The 20,622-nt window shown below is 42.3% G+C and overlaps 1 protein-coding gene across 7 annotated transcripts in view; it reads left to right on the forward strand.

Moving 5' to 3' along the window:
• The window catches only part of LOC134219917 (dedicator of cytokinesis protein 1), a 190,360-nt gene that overhangs the window by 113,441 nt on the left and 56,297 nt on the right, over positions 1-20,622 (forward strand). For all 7 annotated transcript variants that reach the window (XM_062698825.1, XM_062698831.1, XM_062698837.1 and 4 more), the window contains exon 2: positions 12,319-12,430. In XM_062698825.1, the coding sequence (XP_062554809.1) occupies positions 12,319-12,430 (112 nt within the window). The remainder of the gene's footprint in view (positions 1-12,318; positions 12,431-20,622) is intronic.

Consider the following 20,622-nt stretch of genomic DNA (forward strand, 5'->3'; position numbering starts at 1 on the left):
TTTCAAGAGCTCAGAAGCCTCCTTTCAAGAGGCTCAAGCCTCCTTTCAAGAGGCTCAGGAAGCCTCCTTTCAAGAGGCTCAGAGCCTCCTTTCAAGAGGCTCAGAAGCCTCCTTTCAAGAGGCTCAGGAAGCCTCCTTTCAAGAGGCTCAGAGCCTCCTTTCAAGAGGCTCCAGAGCCTCCTTTCAAGAGGCTCAGAAGCCTCCTTTCAAGAGGCTCAGAAGCCTCCTTTCAAGAGGCTCAGGAAGCCTCCTTTCAAGAGGCCTCAGGAAGCCTCCTTTCAAGAGGCTCAGGCCTCCTTTCAAGAGGCTCAGAGCCTCCTTTCAAGAGGCTCAGGCCTCCTTTCAAGAGGCTCAGGCCTCCTTTCAAGAGGCTCAGGAAGCCTCCTTTCAAGAGGCTCAGAAGCCTCCTTTCAAGAGGCTCAGAGCCTCCTTTCAAGAGGCTCCAGAAGCCTCCTTTCAAGAGGCTCAGGAAGCCTCCTTTCAAGAGGCTCCAGGCCTCCTTTCAAGAGGCTCAGAAGCCTCCTTTCAAGAGGCTCAGGAAGCCTCCTTTCAAGAGGCTCAGGCCTCCTTTCAAGAGGCTCAGGAAGCCTCCTTTCAAGAGGCTCCAGAGCCTCCTTTCAAGAGGCTCAGAGCCTCCTTTCAAGAGGCTCAGGAAGCCTCCTTTCAAGAGGCTCAGAGCCTCCTTTCAAGAGGCTCAGGAAGCCTCCTTTCAAGAGGCTCAGGAAGCCTCCTTTCAAGAGGCTCAGAGCCTCCTTTCAAGAGGCTCAGAAGCCTCCTTTCAAGAGGCTCAGAAGCCTCCTTTCAAGAGGCTCAGGCCTCCTTTCAAGAGGCTCAGAAGCCTCCTTTCAAGAGGCTCAGAAGCCTCCTTTCAAGAGGCTCAGAAGCCTCCTTTCAAGAGGCTCAGAAGCCTCCTTTCAAGAGGCCTCAGAAGCCTCCTTTCAAGAGGCTCAGGCCTCCTTTCAAGAGGCTCAGAAGCCTCCTTTCAAGAGGCTCAGAAGCCTCCTTTCAAGAGAGCTCAGGCCTCCCTTTCAAGAGGCTCAGGAAGCCTCCTTTCAAGAGGCTCAGAGCCTCCTTTCAAGAGGCTCAGAGCCTCCTTTCAAGAGGCTCAGAAGCCTCCTTTCAAGAGGCTCAGAAGCCTCCTTTCAAGAGAGCTCAGAAGCCTCCTTTCAAGAGGCTCAGGAAGCCTCCTTTCAAGAGGCTCAGAGCCTCCTTTCAAGAGGCTCAGAGCCTCCTTTCAAGAGGCTCAGGAAGCCTCCTTTCAAGAGGCTCAGAAGCCTCCTTTCAAGAGGCTCAGAGCCTCCTTTCAAGAGCTCAGAAGCCTCCTTTCAAGAAGGCTCAGAGCCTCCTTTCAAAGAGCTCAGAAGCCTCCTTTCAAGAGGCTCCAGGCCTCCTTTCAAGAGGCTCAGGAAGCCTCCTTTCAAGAGCTCCAGAAGCCTCCTTTCAAGAGCTCAGAGCCTCCTTTCAAGAGGCTCAGGAAGCCTCCTTTCAAGAGGCTCAGAGCCTCCTTTCAAGAGGCTCAGAGCCTCCTTTCAAGAGGCTCAGAGGCCTCCTTTCAAGAAGCTCAGGCCTCCTTTCAAGAGGCTCAGAATCCTCCTTTCAAGAGGCTCAGAAGCCTCCTTTCAAGAGGCTCAGAGCCTCCTTTCAAGAGGCTCAGAGCCTCCTTTCAAGAGGCTCAGGAAGCCTCCTTTCAAGAGGCTCAGAAGCCTCCTTTCAAGAGGCTCAGAGCCTCCTTTCAAGAGCTCAGGAAGCCTCCTTTCAAGAGGCTCAGAGCCTCCTTTCAAGAGGCTCCAGAGCCTCCTTTCAAGAGGCTCAGGCCTCCTTTCAAGAGGCTCAGAGCCTCCTTTCAAGAGGCTCAGGCCTCCTTTCAAGAGGCTCAGGAAGCCTCCTTTCAAAGACTCAGAGCCTCTTTTCAAGAGGCTCCAGGCCTCATTTCAAGAGGCTCCAGAGCCTCCTTTCAAGAGGCTGGAAGCCTCCTTTCAAGAGGCTCAGAGCCTCCTTTCAAGAGGCTCCAGGCCTCCTTTCAAGAGGCTCAGAGCCTCCTTTCAAGAGGCTCAAGCCTCCTTTCAAGAGCTCAGAAGCCTCCTTTCAAGAGGCTCAAGCCTCCTTTCAAGAGCTCCAGCCTCCTTTCAAGAGGCTCAGGCCTCCTTTCAAGAGGCTCAGGAAGCCTCCTTTCAAGAGCTCAGGAAGCCTCCTTTCAAGAGGCTCAGAAGCCTCCTTTCCAAGAGGCTCAGAGCCTCCTTTCAAGAGGCTCAGGCCTCCTTTCAAGAGGCTCAGAGCCTCCTTTCAAGAGGCTCAGAAGCCTCCTTTCAAGAGGCTCAGAGCCTCCTTTCAAGAGGCTCAGAGCCTCCTTTCAAGAGGCTCAGAGCCTCCTTTCAAGAGGCTCAGAAGCCTCCTTTCAGAGGCTCAGAGCCTCCTTTCAAGAGGCTCAGAAGCCTCCTTTCAAGAGGCTCAGGAAGCCTCCTTTCAAGAGGCTCAGAAGCCTCCTTTCAAGAGGCTCAGAGCCTCCTTTCAAGAGGCTCAGAAGCCTCCTTTCAAGAGGCTCAGAGCCTCCTTTCAAGAGGCTCAGAGCCTCCTTTCAAGAGGCTCAGAAGCCTCCTTTCCAAGAGCTCAGAAGCCTCCTTTCAAGAGGCTCAGAAGCCTCCTTTCAAGAAGGCTCAGAAGCCTCCTTTCAAGAGAGCTCAGAAGCCTCCTTTCAAGAGGCTCGGAAGCCTCCTTTCAAGAGGCTCAGAAGCCTCCTTTCAAGAGCTCAGGAAGCCTCCTTTCAAGAGGCTCAGAGCCTCCTTTCAAGAGGCTCAGAAGCCTCCTTTCAAGAAGGCTCCAAGCCTCCTTTCAAGAGGCTCAGAAGCCTCCTTTCAAGAGAGGCTCAGAAGCCTCCTTTCAAGAGGCTCAGAGCCTCCTTTCAAGAGCTCAGAAGCCTCCTTTCAAGAGGCTCAGGAAGCCTCCTTTCAAGAGGCTCAGAAGCCTCCTTTCAAGAGGCTCAGAAGCCTCCTTTCAAGAGGCTCAGAGCCTCCTTTCAAGAGGCTCAGGCCTCCTTTCAAGAGGCTCAGAAGCCTCCTTTCAAGAGGCTCCAGAAGCCTCCTTTCAAGCTCAGAGCCTCCTTTCAAGAGCTCAGAAGCCTCCTTTCAAGAGGCTCAGAGCCTCCTTTCAAGGCTCAGAGCCTCCTTTCAAGAGGCTCAGAGCCTCCTTTCAAGAGGCTCAGAGCCTCCTTTCAGAGAGCTCAGAGCCTCCTTTCAAGAGGCTCAGAGCCTCCTTTCAAGAGGCTCAGAAGCCTCCTTTCAAGAGGCTCAGGCCTCCTTTCAAAGACTCAAAGCCTCTTTTCAAGAGGCTCAGAGCCTCATTTCAAGAGGCTCAGAAGCCTCCTTTCAAGAGGCTCAGAGCCTCCTTTCAAGAGGCTCAGAAGCCTCCTTTCAAGAGGCTCCAGAGCCTCCTTTCAAGAGGCTCAGAAGCCTCCTTTCAAGAGGCTCAGGCCTCCTTTCAAGAGGCTCCAGAAGCCTCCTTTCAAGAGGCTCAGAGCCTCCTTTCAAGAGGCTCCAGAAGCCTCCTTTCAAGAGGCTCCAGGAAGCCTCCTTTCAAGAGGCTCAGAAGCCTCCTTTCAAGAGACTCAGAAGCCTCCTTTCAAGAGGCTCCAGGCCTCCTTTCAAGAAGCTCAGAGCCTCCTTTCAAGAGGCTCAGAATCCCTCCTTTCAAGAGGCTCAGAGCCTCCTTTCAAGAGGCTCAGAGCCTCCTTTCAAGAGGCTCAGAAGCCTCCTTTCAAGAGCTCAGGCCTCCTTTCAAGAGGCTCAGAGCCTCCTTTCAAGAGGCTCAGAAGCCTCCTTTCAAGAGGCTCAGAAGCCTCCTTTCAGAAGGCTCGGAAGCCTCCGTTCAAGAGGCTCGGAAGCCTCCTTTCAAGAGGCTCGGAAGCCTCCTTTCAAGAGGCACGGAAGCCTCCTTTCAAGAGGCTCTGTAGCCTCCTTTCAAGAGGCTCTGTAGCCTCCTTTCAAGAGGCTCTGTAGCCTCCTTTCATCATGCTCTGGAGCCTCCTTTCAGTAGGCTCTGGAGCCTCCTTTCAGTAGGTTCTGAAGCCTCCTTTCAAAAGGCTCTGGAGCCTTCTTTCACGAGGCTGTGAAGCCTCCTTTCAAGAGGCTCTGAAGCCTCCTTTCAAGAGGCTCGGAAGCCTCCTTTCAAGAGGCTCGGAAGCCTCCTTTCAAGAGGCTCTGAAGCCTCCTTTCAAGAGGCTTTGAAGCCTCCTTTCAAGAGTCTTTGAAGCCTCCTTTCAAGAGTCTTTGAAGCCTCCTTTCAAGAGGCTCTGAAGCCTCCTTCCAAGGCTCTGAAGCCTCCTTTCAGAGGCTCTGAAGCCACCTTTCAAGAGGCTCTGAAGCCTCCTTTCAAGAGGCTATGAAGCCTCCCTTTCAAGAGGCTCTGAAGCCTCCTTTCAAGAGGCTCTGAAGCCTCCTTTCAAGAGGCTCTGAAGCCTCCTTTCAAGAGGCTCTGAAGCCTCCTTTCAAGAGGCTCTGAAGCCTCCTTTCAAGAGGCTCTGAAGCCTCCTTTCAAGAGGCTCTAAGCCTCCTTTCAAGAGACTCAGAAGCCTCCTTCCAAGAGTCTCGGAAGCCTCCTTTCTAGACGCTCTTAAGCCTCCTTTCCAGAGGCACCCAAGCCTCCTTTCAAGAGGCTCGGAAGCCTCCTTTCAAGAGGCTCTTAAGCCTCCTTTCAAGAGGCTCTTAAGCCTCCTTTCAAGAGGCTAGGAAGCCTCCCGTCAAGAGGCTCGGAAGCCTTGTTTCAAGAGGCTCGGAAGCATCCTTTCAAAAGGCTCGGAAGCCTCCTTTCAAGAGCTCTGAAGCCTCCTTTCAAGAGGCTCTGAGCCTCCTTTCAAGAGGCTCTGAAGCCTCCTTTTAAGAGGCTCAGAGCCTCCTTTCAAGAGGCTCCAGGCCTCCTTTCAAGAGGCTCCAGGCCTCCTTTCAAGAGGCTCAGGCCTCCTTTCAAGAGGCTCAGAGCCTCCTTTCAAGAGGCTCAGAGCCTCCTTTCAAGAGGCTCAGAGCCTCCTTTCAAGAGGCTCAGAAGCCTCCTTTCAAGAGGCTCAGGAAGCCTCCTTTCAAGAGGCTCAGAAGCCTCCTTTAAAGAGCTCAGAAGCCTCCTTTCAAGAGGCTCAGAAGCCTCCTTTCAAGAGGCTCAAGCCTCCTTTCAAGAGGCTCAGGAAGCCTCCTTTCAAGAGGCTCAGAAGCCTCCTTTCAAGAGCTCAGAAGCCTCCTTTCAAGAGGCTCAGAGCCTCCTTTCAAGAGGCTCAGAAGCCTCCTTTCAAGAGGCTCAGAGCCTCCTTTCAAGAGGCTCAGAAGCCTCCTTTCAAGAGGCTCAAAGCCTCCTTTCAAGAGGCTCAGGAAGCCTCCTTTCAAGAGGCTCAGAAGCCTCCTTTCAAGAAGGCTCAGAGCCTCCTTTCAAGAGGCTCAGAGCCTTCTTTCAAGAGGCTCAGGAAGCCTCCCTTTCAAGAGGCTCAGAAGCCTCCTTTCAAGAGGCTCAGAGCCTCCTTTAAAGAGGCTCAGAGCCTCCTTTCAAGAGCTCAAGCCTCCTTTCAAGAGGCTCAAGCCTCCTTTCAAGAGGCTCAGGAAGCCTCCTTTCAAGAGGCTCAGGCCTCCTTTCAAGAGGCTCAGAAGCCTCCTTTCAAGAGGCTCAAGCCTCCTTTCAAGAGGCTCAGGAAGCCTCCTTTCAAGAGCTCAGAAGCCTCCTTTCCAAGAGGCTCAGAAGCCTCCTTTCAAGAGCTCAGAAGCCTCCTTTCAAGAGGCTCAGGCCTCCTTCCAAGAGGCTCAGAAGCCTCCTTTCAAGAGGCTCAGAAGCCTCCTTTCAAGAGGCTCAGAAGCCTCCTTTCAAAAGGCTCTGAAGCCTCCTTTCAAGAGGCTCTGAAGCCTCCTTTCAAGAGGCTCTGAAGCCTCCTTTCAAGAGCTCAGAAGCCTCCTTTTAAGAGCTCAGAGCCTCCTTTCAAGAGGCTCCAGCCTCCTTTCAAGAGCTCAGAGCCTCCTTTCAAGAGAGCTCAGAAGCCTCCTTTCAGAGCTCCAGAAGCCTCCTTTCAAGAGGCTCAAGCCTCCTTTCAAGAGGCTCAGAAGCCTCCTTTCAAGAGGCTCAGAAGCCTCCTTTCAAGAGCTCAGAAGCCTCCTTTCAAGAGCTCAGGCCTCCTTTCAAGAGGCTCAGAAGCCTCCTTTCAAGAGGCTCAGAGCCTCCTTTCAAGAGGCTCAAGCCTCCTTTCAAGAGGCTCAGAAGCCTCCTTTCAAGAGGCTCGGAAGCCTCCTTTCAAGAGGCTCAGAAGCCTCCTTTCAAGAGCTCAGGAAGCCTCCTTTCAAGAGGCTCAGAAGCCTCCTTTCAAGAGGCTCAGAAGCCTCCTTTCAAGAGGCTCAGGAAGCCTCCTTTCAAGAGGCTCAGAGCCTCCTTTCAAGAGCTCAGAAGCCTCCTTTCAAGAGCTCAAGCCTCCTTTCAAGAGGCTCAGGAAGCCTCCTTTCAAGAGGCTCAGAAGCCTCCTTTCAAGAGGCTCAGGAAGCCTCCTTTCAAGAGGCTCAGAAGCCTCCTTTCAAGAGCTCAGAGCCTCCTTTCAAGAGGCTCAGAGCCTCCTTTCAAGAGGCTGGAAGCCTCCTTTCAAGAGGCTGGAAGCCTCCTTTCAAGAGGCTCAGGAAGCCTCCTTTCAAGAGCTCAAGCCTCCTTTCAAGAGGCTCAGAAGCCTCCTTTCAAGAGGCTCAGAAGCCTCCTTTCAAGAGGCTCAAGCCTCCTTTCAAGAGGCTCAGAAGCCTCCTTTCAAGAGGCTCAGAGCCTCCTTTCAAGAGCTCAAGCCTCCTTTCAAGAGCTCAAGCCTCCTTTCAAGAGGCTCAGGCCTCCTTTCAAGAGGCTCTGAAGCCTCCTTTCAAGAGGCTCGGAAGCCTCCTTTCAAGAAGCTCGTAAGCCTCCTTTCAAGAGGCTCGGAAGCCTCCTTTCAAGAGGCCCGGAAGTCTCCAACGATTTTTTTGGGTACATAAACATGTAAATTTGACTGAGAAATGCCCGAGATATTGCTATGTCAAATCCGGGTCAATATGACCTAAACACCGAATATGAGTTTTTTTTGCTGCCCTTCGGGGACGTCGTACGAAGTAGGTCAACGTTTGGGAATATAGTTTTTCCTGAAATAGGAAAAGTCAAGAAGTTTTAGACCTTCACTTTGTTGCGTTGAAAAGTTATTACAGTTTGAAAGCACGATTCGGGTCATATTGACGTTAGGAAGGTCGAGTGCAATATTTCACGCAGAAACAGATTATTCTATCAGATTATGATGGAAGGGTTCATCAGCACCAACCGTATTAATGTGTGTAGATTTGCCAATTCCGACCTATGACAATACGTTCCGACCAGCACGCTATCCGGGGGGAAAATCTGAATATGTCAACCTGATACGGTGCTTCCGAGTACCGAGGCCGGTTAATTAATTAAATCAGGGTTCGTGGAGGGTTTGCTATTTCATGATTTGTTGACTAGCGCTCGTATACTTACTGGGTGGAGAGCAGTCGTGATCCATATTGGATCCAGTAACGAATAAGGTGAACCATCCTATATTGGACTGCGGACTGCAAAGTCATAGATAATTGTGTAAGGTATTTCACGATGCATCAATTCACCTCAAATCTCTACTACGGCACGACGGCAAAAACTGTGCGTGATTACATTTTTCCATTATTGGATATACCGCAATGCTGCCCTTGTTAGCCGCCTGTGACGTGCATCAATGGTTCGGAAACAGCAAACATCCCGTCGCATCGTTGGCCACCACTGATCCACCATACGAACAGTCAAGTTAGGTTAGGAACTGATGGTTAGTTAGTGGCTACATTCCTGATCGTAAATATTGAACTAACTTCTGGAAATGCCTCACTATCCGGACTATGTCGATTGAAACAAACATTTTTGAATTATGTGACCTCATAGGGATTTTCTAGGAAGAATTGATTAAAGTTTAAGTTTTCTCAACATAAAATTAATTTTGTGAATATAAAAAACGTAGGTATAGCGGATAAGATTTACTTGTAATTGTATAGCTCTTCAAATGATGTTTCAAACTTAGGGCCGACGGTGTACATATGCAGCAATTGATGAATGGGTTCCTGTTGATGCTGCTGGTTCGTTTCTGCCCTGCGGCTGCATGGTCTATCCAATCGCACCGGTTTACCACGTGAAGCCGAGCTTTACACATTGAGGCATTCCACGGAAGCATGTCAGTCGATCCTGAGCGACCATTTCGAAAATATTTGAAACTCTGCACAGTTTTTCAATTTCATCTAAATCGTCATTTTCGATATCAAATCTTCATATTGAGTCACGACTAACTTTTCAAAAGGGTGTATGTGAAAATGGTTCAAAAATATTTAAAAGCTGCACAGCAAAAACGGAATGTTCGATTTTTATGATTTTTTTCAGCAAAGTTAGACAACTAAATGGTGATTCTTAAGAAAATGTGCACAGTAAAAAAAATTTTTTGCCTTTAAAAATATCATTTTTGTCACAAAACTCAAATATCTCAAAACCCTATCTTTTTTCGAACGTAATTTTTTAGGAAAACGGTCCATTATATTAGCTATCTACCATAAAAATTTGGTGATGGTAAACTAATAAACAAAAAAGTTATGACATTTCAAACATTTCACAATTTTCACATTTAGTAAAAAAATTTTTTTCTGTGTAAGTTATTTCGAGAATTGCAGTTTGATGCAGATTTTATTGTTAAGGGACGTGATTTAAACAAGTTGTTTTCATGATATTTTGATTTAATTATTCATAGCATCTATAAGAAACTTAGACACGATCCAGTGTTGTGATCAAAAGTATTGATAGTGTCATAATTTTCATTGCACGTGACTGGCGAAAAATTCTTTTAATAGTGTTGAAACCTGTTGATAATAACGTTGATAGAAACATATCAGAAATGTTATTTTTAAGACAAAAGCTGCAAAATCAAAGATTTATATACACGTGTACGTCTATAGTTTACCTGCAAAAATATACCTCTTAGAGAATAGACTTTATGATCGGGAGGAAACGGGTATCTTCAACAACAACAAATGCATGATAGGTACATACCATGACAATGCTCACGAAAAAGCAAAAAATTACTACTACTAAGGTTGTTAAAGATCTTATAGTAATTTTTTCTTCAGTCAAACAAATGACACCAAACTAGTCAGTAAAAACTTAAAAGTGATTTTGTTTATTGAAATATTACGAACAACATGAGTAGCCGCTTTCTCAACTGTTGTAGGCCGTTTGATGGAAAAAGTGTTCAAAAGAGTTACGAAATCTCACCGAAAGCACCATAGATAAACTGAAAGCGACTGGTTATGCTCCAATGTCCACATTGAATACAAATTTACGCATTTGCACGTCCTGCCGTCTAAACGTTGACAAAAGAGCAATCTGTATATCATCGGTTGAGCAGAGCGCAGGAAGTTCGAAAACGACAGCAACTGAGGAATTGCCAGATGTATCGACAACAACTGAGGAATTACCAGAAGTATTAAGTGCTGAGAGCCTTGCCACCGTACCATCAGCGAAATCTGTTTCAACAAATCAATCGGAAGATGAGTGTATCCAAAAGGTCAACATCGAACGCATTAACGAGGGCATAGCTGGGATAAAAGTGACTCTGATGGAGTAAGATGGACTGCGTTTATTACCCGGAGAAAAAATACCGTGAAATAAACGAAGCTGTACGAAGAAACCTCTTCAAATTAGGGATCTGATGATGTGGAAAATACAGACTACGATTAGGTAATTATAAATATGAAGGAAAGGTTCTCGAATGCAGCCACGACAAGGAAAGAAAAATTATTGATTTTGTCGATGCTGCCAAGTTCGTGGTCTATTCAGGATGCCATTGATGAGTTCAAAACCAATAGAAATACAGTAAAAGAGGCAAAACAATTGAAGAATAACTGTCTTTCAACCAAAAATACTAGGTCTAGTACTGCATTAACAGATGAGACAAAAGAAATAGTAGTTCAATATTTTGAAGATGATGAAGTAAGTCGAGCTATGCCTGGTCAAAAAGATTATGTATCAATAAAAAAGTTGGAAAGCGTCAAGCAATCCAAAAACGATTAATGATGACGACTTTGAAAGAAGCGTACACACGCTTCAAGGAAATTCACGATAATATTAAAATAGGTTTTTCCTCATTTGCAAGCCTTCGGCCAAGGCAATGTAAGCTTCTTTCCAATTCAGGAACACATAATGTGTGTGTGTGCACAAACCATGAGAATATTAATCTTATTTTACATAGTTTGAAAAGAATCAATTTAACAAAGGATATTAAAATGTTAACTGGTAGTCTTTTGTGTGAAAATACAACATCAAATTGCTATCTACGATCTTGTTCGGATTGTCCAGATTCTTCATCATTGGAAAATACTTTATTCGCTGAGTTTGAAGAAAAATATATTGATCAGTTATCATTTGAGCAATGGGTGACCACGGATAGGTGTGACATAGAAACTATTGTAAAACCTGTAGATGAGTTTGTGTCATATTTTTGCTTGAAATTAGAAAGTTTAATCCCTCACGATTTCATTAAAACAGAACAATCCAGCTTTTTAAAAAATACGAAAAATACATTACAAAATGGTGAATTTTTAGTCATTTGTGATTTTTCTGAAAATTACAGCTTTGTATTGCAAGATGAAGTGCAGTCCCATCACTGGAACGTACAACAAGCTACAATTCATCCATTCGTTATTTATTTTAATGGAACACTTAAGTTTTATTATAATTTCCGAAGATTTAAGACACGATTCAGTATCCGTAAACTTGTTCATTGAAAAAATGATTAACTTTTTACGCGTTGATAAGCATAAAGAAGTCAAAAAGATATATTTCATGTCTGATGGAGCAGCGTCGCAGTACAAAAATCGTAAGAATTTTTCGAGCCTATGTCAATTTAAATCAATGTACGGAATTGATGCAGAATGGCATTTTTTTGCTACATCACATGGCAAAGGTCCTTGTGATGCTATTGGAGGAACAATAAAGCGCATAGCCACAAGAGCAAGTTTAGCCAAAGAACGTGAGCATCCAATTAAAACTGCGAAAGAACTTTTTGATTGGGCAAATCGTAGAAAAGAAAAAGATTTAACCAAATTATCATTTTGTTTTACTACTACTGAAGAGTACGAAATAAAGGCTTCAGAGCTCAGCGAGCAATTTAATAACGCGAAAACGATCCAAGGAACCCAAAAATTTCACTGTTTCATTCCATTGTCGGAAAATAAAATTAAAGCAAAACTATACTCAAACTGTGCTGATAATAATTCAAAAGTGTTCGATATTTTAAAAAATTGAATAAAAATAAATAAAAATAAGTATTAATAAACTGTTTTCATGATATCATAACCCATACCAAAAGTCAAACCCAAAACTCTTAGAGATTCTATACCAACAGTAGGTAACTGCCACATCTAATTTGATACTTAGGATAATATTAATTCATTTTTATTTATTTATACATATAATATTTATACATATAATATACATAATATCGATGAATACATAAATATGGAATATCATACAAACAACTTGTTTAACTCACGCAAGGCCCTTAACAATAAAATCAGCATCAAACTGCGATTCTTGAAAAAAAAAATACACGGAAATTTTTTTTTGTTTACTGTATGTGAAAATTGTGAAATGTTTGAAATGTCATAACTTTTTTGTTTATTAGTTTACCATCACCAAATTTTTATGGTAGATAGCTAATATAATGGACCGTTTTCCCTAAAAAAATTACGTTCGAAAAAAGATAGGGTTTTGAGATATTTGAGTTTTTGTGACAAAAATGATATTTTTAAAGGCAAACAAAAATTTTTTTTACTGTGCACATTTTCTTAAGAATCACCATTTAGTTGTCTAACTTTGCTGAAAAAATCATAACAATCGAACATTCCGTTTTTGCTGTGCAGCTTTTTAAATATTTTTGAACCATTTTCACATACACCCTTTTGAAAAGTTAGTCGTGACTCAATATGAAGATTTGATATCGAAAAATGACGATTTAGATGAAATTGAAAAACTGTGCAAAGTTTCAACTCAATAGAAAATCATGAATTAAAAATTTTCTTAAATTTTGAAGCTGTTGCTTGGAATCGCTCTATTTGCAATGCTGATGATACGCGGCGTTGGTTCTTCTTCATCCATCTAAATCCATAGCGATGGGAATTCAAGGGCGACCGAGTGATTGTGTTGGGGGAACAGCGCGAATCCCCCACTCACTGTGGCCGCCACACACTATTTGACCCAATCTAATCTGCGTATTTGTCCTCTTTTCATTTATGTTTTTATTATGTTCAGCCAAAGCCAACTACTGCGAGTCGGACAAAGAGCACAGACTGGAACTGGACGTCGGCGATTCGGTGGTCATTCTGCAGGAAGCTGCCAGTTGGTACTACGGATACAATCGAAGGTAAGTCGATTATTGTTTTAGCATGGATTGGGTACTGAAGGGAGGTTTGATCTCTTTATCAGATTTTTGCTGAGCCTTCTAGCTTTTCAATGATATGCAAATATTCCTATTTTGTGCAATTAGCGTAATAGTAATGAGCCGAAACAGAAAAGAATGCGTATTCATGCATATTTTTCTAAAGGTTTTTAAAATAGTATTAAAATCTAGTATACAAATTCAGGTGGACTAGTTTACGGGTTTTTATTTAGTGTGGAGAAACTGGAGCAATCAAATTCTTCATAAGAAATCGTTTTTACACATTTTAGTATTTGGCATCTAACCAACTCTGCCAGATAGACAGTTCGGCAAGTAGATCATTTGATTTTTGAAAACGAGATAACAATATTTTCACATGGTGCCACAAAAGTTTATTTCAATTGATTGTTGATTGTCGGTACAAAAACAGTTTCTTTTATATGTATGCACTTCGCAAAATAGGTTGATCTGTTTTTCCTTTACTGGCATGTTGATAAATATTATTGAAACTTTGAAAGAATGTCGTGAATTTGCAATGGGCTCATTCATGAACAACAATTGTGAGCATAAACTTGATACAAATGAGCTTCTATCGAAATTTAATTTTCATGTGCCATCGAGACCCTTACGCCAACGAGAATCATTCGCAAACATCTTATACCGTAATAACTATGCAAAATTTACACACCGCAATTCTATTGAATTCACATTTCCTAAGAACAATACCTTTGCATTGTTGCGATAAGCAACAGATTCCCATTTAATAAGGGGCAGTATTACAATATGACTCATTAAATATTATTATATCAACGAACTAGAATTTAAGATATGTACAGTAGGTTGCCAATGGAATGTATGGGAAAAAAATTGTCATCGAATTTCAAAAAACGACATTGCTCACAAGTTTCATTACCCCGAAATATGACCCCATGAAAAATTTGACCTCAATCGGACATGATTTAGGGGTGCCTAAAATTCAAAAAATGAAAAATGAAATTTTTTCCAAGGAAAAATCGAAAATCAAATTTTTGATTTTGATGTCAAATGACTTAAAAATGTATGAAACGGCGAAATCTGATGTCATCTAAAAAAAAATGAAAGAAAATCTATTTTTTCTCTTAGTGGGAAATGATTTCAGATGATGAAATTTTTTTTCACCGAATTTTAGCACCGGACGATACGCAAACGTTTTCGTAGCCAAAAATATCCCATATGGTGACCATATGGTATCCTAAAGGAGGACATGTCCTCTTTTTTCATTAAAAACCAGATGTCCTCCTTTTGCGCTAAAATGTCCTCCTTTTTGGAAATTTTGAATATATACAATAATACAACAGAAGTCCATTCTGAACCAAAACATTCTACACGTTTGCGTTTCTGTTTTTAATTCTGAAAATATTTTCCTTAAAGTTTTGCAATAAAATAATGCAATATTGATGTAGAGGGTTCGACTGATGTTGGTGTATCGTCCGGAAAAATCTAAAACATTCGTTTTGATTATCCAAGACTGCAACGCCGTGAGTTACAGCAATACAGTGGTAAAAAATGTCAGAAGCATCGGAATTGTGAGGAATGGATTAGAAAAAAACCCATCAAATTGTCTTTTAAACGCATTGCACGGTATGCTTCTTGAATATATCATGCAGAGAGCAGTCACCTTGCCCTGCCTAGAATGGAATGGAAATATCTAAAACTAATCTGAACAGTTTTGAGTTTCTTTAGTCTAAATATACAGTTTAGAATTTGTTCAATTGAGGAATTTATGGTCATACAGTTAACGGTATCATTCTAATTCACAAGCAAATAAGGATGATAGTGTTAAGAAAACACGGAACACCTAGTTTAAGAGATGAATGCACGTATTAGATAATTAGCAAACAAAATTAGTTTAAAAAAATCTAATTCACATGCCTTAAATTGTAATTTTCAATGGCATTTAAGAAAAAAACTCGCTGGACAACTAAGTATCTTGTACTAGGCCTTTATAGAACCTAATGTTCGGTCAGTTGTTTACTTTTGCAATGAACATTCAGAATTATTAACAATGAAACTTGTTAGAATTCTGTGGAATATCGCTGAAAATGCCAGCATAATAATATTCAACATTTGTTCGTAACTGGTTTTAAAATTAGTTGAAGCTAAAATCTTTCTATTAAAAAGAGGTTGCTGATTGTGCTTACTTAGAAAGTGCTTTATGTAGACTATAGTGATAGTCGAAGATGTTCCATCTGGACTTGATAAAGTAATCTGTTATGTTATCAAAATAGAAGTGTTGTGTTTGTGTTGTACTTGCCTCGATTTACAAAAACTTCTTCCAATAGTCTTTAGAGTGCAAACATCTAACAAATATAATATTCTTAATCATATAAAAAACTTAAAATCGATGGATATTTTAATGTCCTCCAGTATTTATTTGAACTTTAGAAGTGAAAGCAGTCACACTGTTAGTATTATTATTTTTCATAAAATGGTGGATATTCTGTTTGTTGGGGAATATTTGCCATTGTTTCCCAAGTCATCTAATTTGCCGTCGTTAACCATACGACCATTAACCATCTTCGTAAGTTCATGTTTCATTTGCGAACTGAGAAACAAACTACTAAACAAAGTGCGCAATTAACAACAGAAGCGTTGATAGCTGTATGGAAACGATAGCTGTATGGAAAGGAAAACAAATTAATCAAGTTATTGGTAATAGGACAATTGAATTTAAAATTTTGCGTTACTATAAAAATTGGAGAGATCTACAGAAAAATAGGCTGCTCATGTCGATGGCTGAACTTGAAAAGAGACAATTCTTTACTGATTCGATGGGAGATTTATTCGTTATCTGCAAGAAGTGTAAGCAAGCAATGCGCAACTTATTGAGAATAAAAAAAAACAATGTGTCAATATAACAACTCGTTTTTTAACATTACTCACGTAATTTCTTGAATTACTTTCCAAACTCCTTTACTTAATTATTTTACAAATCAGGATTATCTATTTCACTTAAGATCTAAACCCAAAGTTTTTTTTTACGTCGATATTTTCCAATGTAAATCAAAACCGCGGTAAAATAAACCTTTGTGTAATAAACATTGCCTCGCAATCTGATAATTTTCTCCGTAAATCTGATCTCAAAGTTTTTAAAGTTACAAGAAATTCAAAATGTTGATAGCGATCTAAATCATGTCCGATGGAGCTCAAATTTTGCGTAGGGGCATATTATAGGGCTTAGAAAATGCTTGCGTAACGTCCGGTTTTTAAATTTGATGAAACATTGTTTTCGCCATTAGATTTTTTTTGAAGTCCCAAAACAGTCGTTTCATGTTTCAGTTTCATGCATTTTGAGTCCTTTGGCATCAAAAAACAAAAAAATGATTTACCCCAGTGTTAATTTTTTTTGATTAATTTTGAGCAACCCTAAATCATGTCCGATTTAGCTCAAATTCTGCATTGGGGGATATTTTTGGCCATGGCCATTCGATGGAAAAAAGTTCCAAAAAACCGATTTCTTCAAAACAAATTTTTTTTTTGAATAACATCAGATCTCGATGTTAGCATGAAAAATCAGCAATAAATTAATTTGACATTGATGGCTAGTTTTGTTTGTCGCGTAAGAGTATGCTAGAAAACTTTCCCATTTCTCCCTTTTATTTGGAAAGGAACTCGTATTCTCTCGTGTGTTATGAAAAGTATTACAAAAAATAATATTTTCCATATCTTCGCACTCTCCCAAAACGCTCATACATGCACACAGCACTATTTGTCAAGCTAAGTCTATTATTATATAGCATTATGGGACTCCAGAACTTCCATCAAGTCATATGTTCTCTTCCTATACAAGACTGATGCATGCCTTAAAATAAAGAATCAAAGAGAGGAAAAATGTTTGATTTTTGAAAAGGATTCATTTTGAAAAATGGATTATATTTTCGCTTGCCTTCAACGTCTCCCCTTGCATTGAACCGAGTAAATATTAGAATTGAAAGAAGGAGTCATAGCCTTCCTTGCTTCTGCTGGGCAAATGCATCCTTCGAAATCAGTTCTGCTGGGCAAATCACTTCCTTAAACTGAACAAATGCTAAAATTGAAAGAAGGATCTATATCGTCTCTTGTCGTCTGCCGGGCAAATGCTAGAATAAATCATATTATATCTTCCCTATCCTTAAATCAAGCAAATGCCTGAATTGGAAGAAGGACCCATATCCTCTCTTTCCTTCAGCCGGCCAAATGCATCATTCAAAAGAAGGGATCTTATCTTCCCACGGCTTAAACCCACAAAATTCCTAAATTAGAAGAAGGGAGGGACCAAACCGTCTCTTTTCATCTGCCGGGCAAATGCATCCTGTGAATGAAGGAACCATAGCATCTTTTGCCGTCTATCGAGAAGATGTATCCTTTGAAAGAAGGGATCATACTACCGTGGACCCCCGATAATTTGAACGGTACCTCATTCAAATTAACGGGGTTCATTTTTAATTTGATCTTCTAGTTACTCTATTTGCATCAGAAAAACTGGTTTCTGGCCGCTCTCTTTGCTGGTTTGTTTTAATTCTGCGTTCCGTTTCACGATGTTTCATTTTTCTTCTCTCGATTCCACGTGCTAAATGACGTTTGAATTATTTTTAATTTGAACGATGTTCAAACCAACGGGGTTCAAATTAAAAAGTGTTCAGATTAAAAGCGGTCATATTACCGGGGGTCCACGGTATACCTTGCCTTTAACCGAGTGAATGCCTGAATGGAAAGCAGGAACCATATCGTCTTTTGCCTTCTGACGGGAAAATGAATTCTTGAAAGAATAGATCATATCTTCCCTTGCCTTTCTTCTTCTTCTTGGCATTACATCCCCACACTGGGACAGAGCCGCCTCGCAGCTTAGTGTTAATTAAGCACTTCCACAGTTTTTAACTGCGAGGTTTCTTAGCCAGGTTACCATTTTTGCATTCGTATATCATGAGGCTAGCACGATGATACTTTTATGCCCAGGGAAGTCGAGACAATTTCCAATCCGAAAACTGCCTAGACCGGCACCGGGAATCGAACCCAGCCACCCTCAGCATGGTCTTGCTTTGTAGCCGCGCGGCTTACCGGCTTACAAGCTTGAATTTAAAACAAAACAATTCAAAGCATCTCTTTTAACATATTTAAGCGACTATGAACAATTGAACATATTATACATGATTACACAACTATTATGCCAAATTACCATAATGCCAAACGGCTTTATGCCAAACAGCGTTATGCCAAATGTCCTGCCACCATAACTACACACTTTAAAAAACGTTAAAACTTGGTTGCTTATAAAAATAAGCTGGTCGATAAAACAGGACAAAGGACATCAGTCACGGCAGGCGGAAGTTCTTCTGCGGTGGAAGTCCCCATCGATAAACTTTGGCCCGGAGACTAGCTGTGGCTGTACGGATGACCAAGAATCCAATGTTTGAGTCACGATGTTTTCCGGAGTTCAATCACTGCAGCCAGTTAGCAAACCAGATATAACCAGCGCATAGCATCGATCTATACAACCGACCGAAAAGGAAAACTTTTCAGAGCGAAGGACTTCCGCAAAAAATCATTTGGAGTTCGTCAGTTCAACGATGACAATATTTAAATCGCATTTAAAACAATAGAAAGAAAGTGTGGCACACTCTGATAGCAACAGATTTCGTATTCCTGCTACGCAGGACTCATCGATTGGTATCAATATAAAGCGACGATGTTAGCGAAGCTGGGGAGGAAACCCCTCCCCAGCAGACCCGGTTGAGATTATGGTTGATGAGCAGAGGACTTACGACCAGGGTGGCCTGTTCACTGAGGGAGGGTGTGGACTTACAGCCCTGGAACGACCAGAGAGGCCCGCACGCCTCCGTGGGTGGTTATGCCCGGGTTGGGGTGCCCCGGAAGGCCCAAGCTGGATCTAGATCTGGTTGTACAGTCCTTCGTCTTTTTAGGAAGCAGATGAGGACAGATAGGCTAGCGGTATTGTCAGCTAAGGCATCTCGTATGTTTGTCGGTTCCACTGAGTTTTGTACTTCGCAGATGTCACAAATGGTCCGGTGGGGTATTCCGCCGAAATTATGTGAGAATCGGGTGTGGCCGGTGCTGAGGCGGGAAATGACTTGCTAGTCCTTGAGACTGGGCTTGTCGCTCCGTGGTGCGTGACTGCGTGGTCCTAGAAGCAGCCCATTAGTTTCCCAATCCTGGAGACTGACTCTCGCCAGTAGAGTTTCCATCCCGGGACATCCCGGGACAAAAAATCCCGGGATTTAGGAAAATTCGGGATTTCCCGATTCCCGGGATATTATTTTTGAAATCCCGAAAATCCCGGGATACCCGGGACAAAAAATATTGTTTCATTTCCGGTTCGCAAACAGTGTAATTTTTCTTACAAAAGTTATTTGTTTTGAACGCGAAACCCAACTTAGGTTATAAATAAATTCATATCATATTTTTATACCTACCATCTGACATTATATTTTTTACAAGTTCGTTTTTTTGGTAGGCTAAGGTATGTATACGGAGCCAAGGTTCTTTGGGATGCACAATCGATATCATCTTATTATTAAATTAGTAAAAGAAGAACAGACTTGAAAATATCGGAGATAGTTAATAGATTCTATATTATTATTCTAGATTCCCCAATACCACTCAATGGAAGGCCACTGACTGATACTTTTTCCAGCAGCTACAGCTCTCTTTTAATTAAACGACAAGTATCTACAGTACAAGATCAGCTAGATCTATTTGGCGCCTGCTTCCTACCCATCTCCCGTCTACAGCGAGATTGTGTACAACAGCCGAGTTTCGCCTTGCTAATCTCCTCGCGTCGCTTAACTTTGATTCAGTCTTCCTGAGCTTCTTGCCTCCAGAACAATTCTTGATCCAATTCATGTCCTTCCAATCGACGTTCGTACAACAAACTTTCCAGCACAGGCGCAGTACAAGTGATCCGACCCCGATGCTCGGCCTAATTTGTTTGGTTCTTGCTGCTGACCAGCTCCTGACCAAAGCTTCGCTTGGACTCCTGCTGACCAACTAGCAAGCTACCGAAAGTTCGATCCTCCCCCTAATTTATGTACGGCGCTACCCATGACTTTCGCAGCCAATGCATGATCCCACAATGCAACGAGACTTATGCGCCCGACCCATGGATCCCGGACTACGATTACGTTTCTGTAGATAATCCATCGACACTATGTTCAAGATCCGAAATCCTGGAACATAATCTATTCCTGGGTTGTTGATCGATAAATTATCGTCGTTAATTTAACGCCAACTTCGATAACGATAACGGTTGTACGATGATGTTTCGTTGACGATAAAGTGAGCGTTGATTTAACATTATCGTTATCGAGTACTCGTTGTTTTATCGATAATTATCGATCACCGAATTTACCAATCTTAATACTCTTACAGAGTCTTAGTTTTCCATAGTAAATAATCTGAGAATATTTTTAATGTCTTAACTGTTTAATTTAGTATGATTGACAAAACTATTTTGAAGATGCAAAAACCCAGTTAAACGATTTTTTTATGATCAACAGTGAGGACAAAATTCGGCAGCCTAACCGAATCATACTAAATAGGGGACGAGGTTAATTCTAAAGTGTATCGCGTCGATCAAAATCAACTCTAGTCAACAGACTGCACTCAATTTGCCAAATTCTCGGCAATTCTCTCTCTTTTTCGAAAGAATCGTTTCAAATTAGAATTGAATTGAGTTCCAATTTGAACTATGTATTATCTGGCCTTTCTAAAATATGAACTTTACCCCTGAATATTGAATAAAATCGTTTTTTAATCAAAAAATAAGTTTTCTAAGGATACATCAAAAAATCCCGGGATCCCGGGATTTCCCGGGATATCTGAACAATTTCATCCCGAATCCAGGACAACGAAAATGGCCGAAATGGAAACTCTACTCGCCAGCATGTCCGCTGTGACGTTCCCTGACATCCCACTGTTGTTCACAAGCGAAGATGGCCTGGATCCATGATGGGTGTTTTGGGTGCTCGCTTTGTAACGCAGCGATGGCATTGGCGGAATCAGCCTTCTGACTGACTAGGACCGGTTTGTCAGAGGGGGTAGTAGCGGCAACCAACAGAGCTGCGGTTTCCACCGAGAAGATGCTGCGTTGTGCAAGTAGACTGTCCGAGACCGTTAGGTTGCTCCCAGTAACGCCTAAGCCG

Source organism: Armigeres subalbatus, chromosome 1 (assembly GCF_024139115.2).
Source record: "Armigeres subalbatus isolate Guangzhou_Male chromosome 1, GZ_Asu_2, whole genome shotgun sequence".
NCBI classification, from domain to species: domain Eukaryota; kingdom Metazoa; phylum Arthropoda; class Insecta; order Diptera; family Culicidae; genus Armigeres; species Armigeres subalbatus.